At 36.5% G+C, this 11109-nt stretch overlaps 1 protein-coding gene across 1 annotated transcript; it reads right to left on the reverse strand.

Annotated features, from left to right (window-relative positions):
- Nucleotides 1-9769: 9769 nt before the first annotated feature.
- LOC149172921 (chaperone protein dnaJ 11, chloroplastic-like) lies at nt 9770-10717 on the reverse strand. Its single transcript, XM_089427828.1, has one exon. It carries the CDS (start codon nt 10484-10486, stop codon nt 9971-9973), a length of 516 nt encoding a protein of 171 aa, XP_089283954.1. The 5' UTR covers nt 10487-10717; the 3' UTR covers nt 9770-9970.
- Between the last annotated feature and the right edge of the window lie 392 nt (nt 10718-11109).

Below are 11109 nucleotides of genomic sequence, written 5' to 3' on the forward strand. Positions count from 1 at the left end.
AATGGAGAAACAACAAGATTACTCAATAAAAAACAGCGGAATAGATAAAACAATCACTGGAGAACAGAGATCACTTTGCATTACATAACACGGTTGGGCTTTGGCTTGCATTTCTCGGCTAGAGAAATTGCAAATTTATAGAGGTTGAAGAAGGATCTAGAATCCTGTATGTGATTCAGATGGAGATTTGGAATGATCTAGAAACTAATAGTGGTGTAGAAAGATCTAGAATCCTAGAGATCTAGAAAGATCTGATCTAGAAGGATCTAGAATTCTGCGTGAATTTGGCTTCACACTTAACATTCTCCCACTTGAAGCCAAATAAGAGTCATCAAGTCACACCGAGTCCTACCATGCCTCTACATAAATCATGTTTATTTCGTGGTAGAATCTTAGTGAGCATATCAGCAGGGTTCCTATCTGTATGGATATTTTCCAAGGATCACTGTACTTCCTCCAACACATGCCGAATCCAATGGTACCTTAAGTCAATGTGCTTGGTTTTTGAATGAAATGTTGGGTTTTTCGCCAAGTGAATGGCACTCTGACTATCACAATATAACACATACTTGTCTTGCTTCATTCCGATCTCTCCTAGGAATCGCTGCATCCACATCTCTTTACAAGCCTCTGTTGCAGCTATGTACTCTGCTTCTGTTATAGACAGGGCTACTATTCTTTGTAGCCTTCACACCCAAGATACTGTTGCACCTGCAAATGTATACAAATAACGTGTAGTGGACTTTTTGGTATCCATATCTCCAGCCATATCTGCATCTGTAAATCCTTCAAGCACAGTCTCATCATGACCAAAACATAACAATAATGACTAGTACCCTTGAGATACCTCAAAATCCATTTTACTGTTTTCCAATGTTGTTTGCCTGAATTAGCAAGGAACCTACTCACTACTCCCACTGAATATGCAATGTCTAGTCGTGTGCATACCATGGCATACATCAAACTGCAACTGCTGAAGCATAAGGAATCTTGCTCATCTCTTCTTTCTCCTTGTCATTCCCAGGACATAATTCAGTACTCAGCTTGAAGTGGGCTGCAAGGGGTGTACCAACTGGGTTGGCATCCTTCATATTAAACCTATCAATCACCTTCTTGATATATTTGTCTTGTGACAGCCATAACCTTTTGTTTTTCCTGTCACGCATAATCCGCATGCTCAATATACGTTGTGCTGGTCCCAAATCCTTCATTGCAAATTTGCTACCCAATTCTTTCTTCAACCTATTGATCTTATTCTTATCATGCCCAACAATCAACATGTCATCCACATATAACAATAATATGATATACTTTCCTTGATCATACCTCTTAATAAAGACACAATGGTCAGCTTCCAACCTCTGAAAACCATGTTCTAACATGAATGAATCAAATTTCTTGTACCATTGTCGAGGTGCCTGTTTCAACCCATAGAGACTCTTCTTCAACCTACAAACAAGGATTTCTTTGCCTTTTCCTATGAAGCATTCTGACTGCTCCATATAAATTTCTTCCTCCAATTCACCATGAAGGAATGCAGTTTTTGCATCTAACTATTCACATTCTAGGTTTAAAGCAACAACTAGACCAAGAATGACTCTAATGGATGACATTTTAACAATAGGTGAGAAAATTTTAGTGAAGTCAATACCTTCTTTTTGGACAAAACCTTTCACCACCAGCCTTGCTTTATACTTCTCCTTCTTTTCGTCACCTTCATGCTTAATCTTGTACACCTATTTGTTTTGTAGAGCCTTTCTACCTTTTGGGAGGTTTACCAACTCCAAAGTTTTATTTTCCAGCAAAGAGTTCATTTCTTCTTCCATTCTTCACTGTGCTCAACTTTACAAGCTTCTTGAAAACAATTAGGTTCACCTTCATTAGTAAACAAAATATAGTTTGAAAAAGGATACCTTTGTGAAGGCTTATGAGGCCTAGAAGACCTGCGAACCAACTGTGGTGGTGCATTATCAGGTTGAATCTCCTGTAAACGTTCCTGCGATATTCCTTCTTCTTCTTGTTCATCATTTTCCACTTCTTGTTCTTCATGCTCCTGAATTTGCTATTCATTTTCTTGTATTGGTGGTATGTTTTCCTACTACTCTTCAAACCTGCTCCAACTCACCTACAGTTCTCTTGAACATTTCTGACTCATTAAATATAACATCCATGCTTCTAATAATTCTATGTTTGACTAGATCCCATAGACGATAACCAAGATCTTCATTCGCATATCCCAAAAAAATGCATTTCATAGATTTATCATCTAGCTTAGTTCTATTTTCTTTGGGAATATGTACGAATGTTTCACATCCAAAGATTTTCAAGTGAGAATAATTCAAATTCTTACCAGTCCAAACTTCTTCAGGGATACCACCATCCAAGGCTGTAGTTGGAGATCTATTTATGAGGTAGCAAGCGGTCCTGACTGCTTCAGCCCAAAAATTCTTCTCCAAACTGAAATTGGACAAAATACTTCTCACATTTTCCATAATGGTGTGATTCATCCTTTCAATGACACCATTTTGTTGAGGAGTACCAGGCACAATGTTCTCATGCTTTATGCCAAACATTTTACAATATTCCTTAAATGCATTTGAGCAATATTTTCCACCATTATCTGTTCTTAAACACTTCAGCAATTTGTTAGTCTCTCTTTCGACAGCGACATGAAAATTTTGAAATATTCCAAACACTTCACTTTTATTTTTCATAAAATATTCCCAAACCTTCTTAGATGCATAATCTATAAATGTTACAAAATATGATGTTCCTCCTAATGAGTTGATGTTAACATGCCCAAACACATCTGAGTGTACCAATTCTAACACATTTTTCTTTCTGTCATGGCCACCTCTAAGGAATGAAACCCTTCTTTGTATAGCATATATACAATGCTCACAAAGATCAAGATTGTAGGATTTCAATCCTGACAATAAATTTTTATCAACAAGGATTTTTAAGCCCTTCTCGCTCATGTGACCCAAACGCTTATGCCACAGATCTGCTGAATTTCCTTCTTTTGTGACAACAACCAAATCTGATTTTCCTATTAGTGTCTTCAATGTGTATAATGTTCCTGTCTTGGGTCCTTTGGCCACAACCAATGCACCTTTGCTAATTTTCCAGTCTCCTTTTCCAAAACTTATCAAATAGCCTTCATCATCTAGTCGACCCCTAGAGATTAAACTCATGCATATTTCTGGTACATGCCTGACTTGTTTCAACAATATATTTTGTCCATCTTTCATCTTGATCTGGACATTTCCCACTCCAACAATACTGCAAAAATGATTATTCCCCAAATTCACTCTACCATAATCACCAGGATTATATGAAACAAAACTATCTTTGCATGGGGTTACATGGTGAGATGCCCCAGAGTCAAGGATCCAATCAAAGTCACTGCTAGATGTATATACACATGCATCCTCTACTGAAACAGTAAACAACACATCACCATCTGTGGCTACAGCAGTAGTCTCACCTTCATTTGTGCTGGATGACTTGTGATTTATACTGGACAATCTCTGATCCTTTTGTCCTTTCTTCTAGAATCGACATTCTTTCTTCATGTGCCCGGGTTTACCACAATGAAAGCAGATGATTCTGCCTCTCCTTGATTTTGATCAGCTTCTCGATCTTAATCACCCTTGCCAGCCTCTATCCATTCTCCTACCACGATCAGATAGAGCTAAAGCCTCTCCTACCTAGTTTTCCGCAATTGACTTGTGCCACAGCTCCTCATTCATTAAAGTGTTGCTGACATCATCAAACTTTAGGGTCCCTGTAGTTGCTGAAGTGCTCATAGCTACAATTAAATTTTCCCAACTATCTGGCATAGAACACATTAGCAATATGGCTCTAATTTCATCATCTAAAATGATTTTAACAGAGGCAAGTTGATTAGTAATAATATTAAATGCATTCAAGTGCTCAGCGACTGAAGCACCCTCCTTCATTTTGAGATTATAAAGCTTCTTCATCAAGAACACTTTTTTTGATGTCGTGTTCTTCTTACATAGATCATGGAGCTTCTTCCATAATTCTTTTGCCGTCTTTTCTCCAAACACATTGAAATACACATTCTTTGCTGAATATTGGCAGATTGTTGCAATCGCCTTTCTATCTAGCTTATTCCACTCTTCATTTGTCATCGATGAGGGTTTCTTTGTTGTGCCCTCAATTGGCAAACACTGATCTTTTAAAATCAATATATCCTCCATCTATGATTTCCATAGGAAAAAATTAGCCCCGCTCAACTTCTCAACATCTATAACTGTTGTCTCCATTTTCAATCAAATTCACGCCCTAAAACACAAAAACTGCACTTAAAAATAAAACTTAAATTCTTACTCTTTAAATTTAATAATAATGACCTTCCTCCTTTTAAAATACCCTTTTAAAACTTGACGTATACGTGCAAGCTTGATGTGAAAAAAAAACTTACGAACACCACGTTTCAACTCCAATCGCCACGGATCTCCACATTTCAAACTCCAGCAACATGTTTCAACATAGATCCACGACCTTGTTTTTCTTGCAGCGACAGTCTTTTAGTTCCAGCGTTCCTCAGCTATTTCCTAGATAGATCCTTCAACAGCGCCACGGGTAACAACCAATGTTTTAACGAACGCTGCCAGAGTATGGCGATGGCACTAAGCGGCTTGCACAGTGGATATTCGAACTTGATACCAGTTGTTAGACCAGAGCATACATAACACGTAGCGGATTTATACTTAGAGACTTAGACGACAATAGCAAAGAATAATTTCAGAAACAGACAAACGGAGAAACAACAAAATTACTCAATCAGAAACAACGAAATAGATAAAACAATCACTAGAGAACAGAAATCACTTTGCATTATATAACAGGTTTAGGCCTTGGCTTGCATTCCCTGGCCAGAGAAATCACAAATTTATAGAGGCTGAAGAAGGATTTAGAACACTATAAGATTACTCAATCAGAAACAACGAAATAGATAAAACAATCACTGGAGAACAGAAATCATTTTGCATTATATAACAGGTTTAGGCCTTGGCTTGCATAAGAAAGATTTAGAAGACTGTATGTGATTCAAATGGAGATCTGGAATAATCTAGAAACTAATGACGATGTAAAAAGATCTAGAATCCTAAAAATTTAGAAAAATCTAATCTAAAAAGTCTAAAATCCTACATGAATTTGACTTCACTCTTAACACAAAATAATTGGCGGCCAAAACTATGAGTAAACAAATATGAATTACAAAGTAAAGGCAAAAATCGGAAGATTATTCATTAGAGGAGAGTGATGAAATTTATTGGGGGAGATGCTGCAAATAGTAGCTTTTGCATCTCACTTTTTTTAAATGTGAAAGGACGTACTAACTCGTCGAGGCCGATTATACTTTAATGCCACTGATTACGGATTATTCGGTGGAAATAATGAAATAAAGGTAACGACCGTACTCTAAAGCACGTCAACGATAGGGCAAATATGTCGGTGCAAAGAAATCAGAAATTTCCGTGAGATTTCAAAAGTTTTCAAGTTGGCTTAGACTGTTGTTCTACTTTCTTTTGTTTTTCGCAAAATTTTATTCTCTCTTTGATTTTTTGTAAATGAAGTTAGGGAAACTTTTGCAAACATGTCGGTGCAGAAAATCAGAAATTTCTGCAAGATTTCAAAAGTTTTCAAATTGGGTTAGACTGTCGTTTTACCTTTTTTTTAATCTTATTATGTTCTTCTTTAAATGAAAACTTTACTTAACATTGGTGTGTTAACACAAGTTTATGCATCTTAAGCTGGGATAATATAAAAAATTATGCGAAAATATTCTAAATTGAATGAAAAACATTGAAAACTAGTTGTGACTTTATTTATTTTTGGAAAGCGAGCCCGATTCCAATGCAATGGAAAACATTGAAAACTACTTGTAACTTTGTTTATTTTTATTTTTTATTTTTGTTAAACGAGCCTGATTTAAAGTTTGGAAACGTAGCAAACACATTTCCATCAAATCAAATGATTGTTTTTAAGTGGTCATTATCTCAGCAAAACCTTTGGAATGTTATAAGTATTAAGGAATACATGCCTACAAAATCGTGTGGCTAACGAATTGTACTGAAATCTTTGTAATATTATGGTTTTTAAAGAATACATATATACAAAATTGAGGGGAAATAAATCTCATAAATTTGTTAGGTTAAATTTAATTTTTACCATACATTTGATGAAGTTAAAGTTAATAAAATTAGACAAATAAATTGATTTTAAAAAATATATGTTTAGAAAGCAATTTAAAAAAAAAATAAACACAAAATTTCAGTGAAAAAATATAAATTAAAAAATATGTTAATATTAATATTAATATTAATAATTAATATGTTATTAATTGATTTTAAATATATGTTAAATTTATATATATTATTTTATTCTAAATAATTATTTGATAATTAAAAATTAAAAGATACGATTTGTGTTAAAATACGCTAATTATTCTCGCATGAGAAGTTGGTTAAAATTAGAGAGTTTGTTAACAAGTGTTGACAGTTGAGTGTTAAGTGTTGGGTCAAGTTGAATTAAGTGATAGAGGACTCTTGGTGTGGTTGCATGCCAAGATATTTTAGGCAAGTTACTAGTCAAAAAGGTTAAATACTCTTCACCGGGTTCATTGTAAGTATCAAGTTTTGTGTGATTAATAGAAGAGCCACATCTCATGTGTTTTGGGTGAATTTGTGTTTTAGCTTCTCCGCCTTTCCAACAAATCGATATCAAAACTACAGACGGATCACAAGATCTGTGGTGCTTGCAGAGCTAGTGAGAAGAGGTCCAAAAAAAGAAGGCCAACGATTTTCTTTTAAATTATTTTGCAAATTTGTTAAACTGTTAAAAAGCATGCAAATTTTGCACTTTGTAAAAAATTGCCCAATTTTCTCAACAATATCGGGTTAATTACGCGTCCTTCGATGGGCACAGAGATTTCGATGAGATCACCCACTGCACATGTAGCAATCCAATTCAAAGATCAAGCTAGCAAACTCATACTTCTATGATAAAGCAATGTGCATTCCAACATGGAAATTACTTTTTCCCGACGAAGAATTTAGCCTGGACCATGTTGCAGCCAACCCTCTTATTCCTGGAACGGATCCTCCCTTGAAATTAATGCCTCCAACGTTGACAGTGGTAGCAGAACTTGATTGGATGAAGAACCATGAAATTGCCAATTTAGAAGGGCTGGAGCTAACCAGCCATATATTGGGTATTTAATGCCCTCAGAGCAGCTCGCAACTTAGCCCGATAACACGGGAGCGGGCAAATATTATTTAATGCCGAATTTGCCCGCTACTGTGTTATCGCGTTAAGTCGCGTGCTGCTCCGAGGGCATTAAATACCCAATATATGGCTGGTTAGCTCCAGCCATTTAGAAGCATTGAGAAAGGTGAACATTGATGCTCCAATGCTGGAGTAGAAGGATGCAGTACATGAATTTGTAACACTTGATATTCTCATCAAATTGCGGCAGGTTGAAGCATCTACAGAAGATATGGCTATTTGCATCATCAAAATTTTCCAGAGTAACCCACTTGTCAACAACACGGTATGGACCTCAAGAGCCAAGTGTTGAAGCTCTCGGCAGATGCATCCACGCTGAGCGCAAGAAGCACCAGATCGATGGGTCTCCTAGTGCAGCTGGAAGACTCGCATCTGCTGAGAGTCCAGACGACGAAGAGATGATGTATTGGGAGAGCGAAATGGAGTCGGTGTTTTTTGTGTCAATCACTTTGGCACATTGAACATCAGGTTGGGCGTTCTCTCTTTGATGAGATCCGAACTGTTACAAATGGTTTCTTTTTGGATAGACCCTTATTACTGGAGAAATGCGGAACACCTCATGTTTGTTGCCTATGATGAGATCCAACATTGTCCATACTGTGTGTGACACTGCCATATTTTTTCATTCTCACCGAAAGTGATTTCTCATGGTAAAGGAGTCTTCCATTGGTCTGGATTAATAATTTTTCTATTAGCCTTTACATTTCAGAAATATAGAAATATAAGCTTTGCGCAAGATAGGGGTGAAGATGAATATGTCTTGGAAGTTGGTATACATATTGAGATTCACAACCTCAATGTGAAGTCATTTTGTTAGAATTCGTGAGTCTAACAGATGACAGGCAAAACATGGAGAGCCAAAGCCAGTATGCCAATGTTAGAAATGAGGGTGTCAAAGACTCAAAAGTACAAAGTCGATGACATTCAAATGGGAAAGCAGTGGTATGTTCCAACATATAAATGATATGGTGTATCCAAGATGAGTGGCAAATGATCCAAATGGGTTTGAAATTTTGTTTGTGTTTATGGAATATACTCAATATTATGTTGTATTATGAGTCACACATTTTTAAGTCTAAGCAAGTCTAGGATGTTTTGTAGTGATTTCTGTAAAATATGTGCTTGGTAACTCCAAGAATTGGAGTGTGTAATGTAAGCATGATAAGGCATATGTGTCCCATTTTGTATTTGCAGTGTTGGTTTGTAACCACATGCGAGAGTGAAGTGGACAGGGATTCTTGTAGGGATAGTTTAGGGTCACCGACAAAACCCTTGGCATGGTTGAGGGTGAGCCAAGAAAACCCTAGGTCTAGTTAAGTTGGGTCTGTGGTGAGCGTTGGTGGCTGAATTAAGTGCCTTGGTGGCAGAGTTGAGCCTTCATGGTTGTGTTGAGCCTTGGTGGCTGAATTGAGTGCCTTGGTGGTAGAGTTGAGCCTTCGTGGTTGAGTTGAGTGCCTTGGTGGTAGAGTTGAGCCTTGGTGTCTGAGTTGAGCCTTGGTGGCTAAGTGCCCTTGTTGGCAGGGTTGAGGGTAATCTGATAAAACCCATGATGATGATGGAGGGGGATTTGCAGGTACAGGTACATGTATGCAGTTATAATGTTTGACAGAACCATGTATGTGAAGGGCATTCTAGTATATTGGCGGTTGTAGTGGTTGGCACCCATGCATTCCGGTGGATAGTTGCTCCTTTATATGGACATCAACAGATTTTTATTTTTATTTTTTATGTTTGACCACAACTAGATTTTGCAGATTGATATCAAGACAAGTAGTCATTAAGGGGGAGCGTTGGAAAATGTAATTCCTACTTGTCTCAATTGTGACTTTCTATGTAAATGAATCTGTTCATATTCTATAGGAGTGGTTATATCTATATGTCCCTAGTTTGGTGTGTGGTTGAGATATTCTCTCAACCAACTGATTATGTGTCCAAGACAGTTTCCCTATCTTGAGACACACTTCTTGTATATATGTAATATCATAATTGATCAATGTGAACAATTTTGCACTATCAAATTTTATATAACCCATATGTCGAAAAAAACTCAAATTGATACTCTCCGGGTATATATCTATTGATCAATTTTAATGACCACTAATTCATAAAGTGAAAATAAATTAAAATACTTTAAAAACTTTTACATGAATACTATAATAAATTTAAATTTGGAATATTTTAACAATTTAGTAAGAAAATGAATACACGCGATTTAAATATTTTTTCCTTATTACTTTTAGAATAAAACTAAATCAAAGTAAAATATGGATTTTAGTACTACTAGTTCATACACTGTTATAATAAAACTTTACCTTTTTAATGTTATTTTAGTTATATATATATCTTAAAAATTGTTTTGTGGAATTTTTAACACAAAACCATATATCATAATCCTTACCCACAATTATATATCATGTATCAACAATTTATTATAAATAATCATACATAATTGGAATATAATAAACCGCAACACATTTTTTATTTAAAAAAACATACTTCTGTTTTTTAATTTTAAACCATCACTACACAAGCCAACGAGGAAAGACTCTTTACCAGCCAATTACAATGTAGAAGAAGGGATTTAACTAGCAAAATAATGTTGTCATAAAATTGACACACATATTTATATTTGCCATAACACACAAGTGGATCACCAGCATTGATCCGTTTCCCATCTCTGCCCCACATGACCACATGAATATCCATTACCCTCACTAAACACTTTACTGCACGTCCGGTCATGAGCTGAAAGCTGGCGGTCATATTGTGTACGGTAATGTGGATCCGACAGAGTTACATACGCATTGTGTATCCCTAAGAACATCTGGGTGTTCCGCTTCTTGTCCTCAGTGGAAGCTGCCTGATCCGGATGAAACACCCTCGCCAGCTTTCTGTAAGCCCTCTTCACGTCCTCTGCAGTAGCCGCGGGGCTTATCTCGAGCACTTCATACAGAGAAGTCTTCGATTTCATGGGACCGCACACTGAAATGCCCTCTGCGCCCGCAAACGCCTCCTGCATTGCTTTCACCTTGAAACACGGCCGAAATCTAACACTCCCACTCTGGCTGATCGAAACTGCTGGCGGTTTCTGGAAGCCCATACGACCAGCGCTTAACGATTCTTTTGATGAGAAAACAGCAGATGTCAATGTAACAAAGGAAGCCATTACTGATATATTAATTTTCCCCAGGCGGATGTTACTTGTATAACGCTGAAACTCTGAATAATCGATTGCAGTTGGTAGCCAGAATAATTGGTGGCCAAAGCTATGATTAAACAGATATGAATCACAGACTAAAGAGCAGCAGAAATAGGAGGATTATTCATAAGAGGAGAGTGATCAAATTTATTGGGGGAGATGCTGCGAATAGTAGCTTTTCCATCTCACTTTTTTAAATGTGAAAGGGCGTAATGACTCGTCGAGGCCGATTATGATTTAATGCGGCTGATTACCGACTGTTTGATGGAAATAATGGAATAAAGTTAACGACCGTACAAGCATGTGAATGACAGGGCAAATATGTCGGTACAAGGAAATCAGAAATTTCTGTGAGATTTCAAAAGTTTTCAAGTTGGGTTAGACTGTTGTTCTACTTTCTTTTGTTTTTTTCCAAATTTTTATTCTCTCTGTTTTTTTGTAGATGAAGTGGGGAAACTTTTGCAAATATGTCGGCGAAAAATTCACAAATTTTTGTAAGATTTCAAAAGTTTTCAAATTGGGTTAGACGGTTGTTTTACCTTTTTATCTTATACTCCGTTCTTCTTTAAATGAAGTTTGGAAACTTTATT

This window comes from Pinus tabuliformis, chromosome 4_2 (genome assembly GCF_031772625.1).
Source record: "Pinus tabuliformis cultivar Carrire ecotype Pingquan chromosome 4_2, CPIR1, whole genome shotgun sequence".
Lineage (NCBI taxonomy): Eukaryota > Viridiplantae > Streptophyta > Pinopsida > Pinales > Pinaceae > Pinus > Pinus tabuliformis.

Bases quoted from the DNA above. Each gene is read 5' to 3' on its own strand.
- LOC149172921 (XM_089427828.1), bottom strand. From the start codon at position 10,486: ATGGCTTCCTTTGTTACATTGACATCTGCTGTTTTCTCATCAAAAGAA.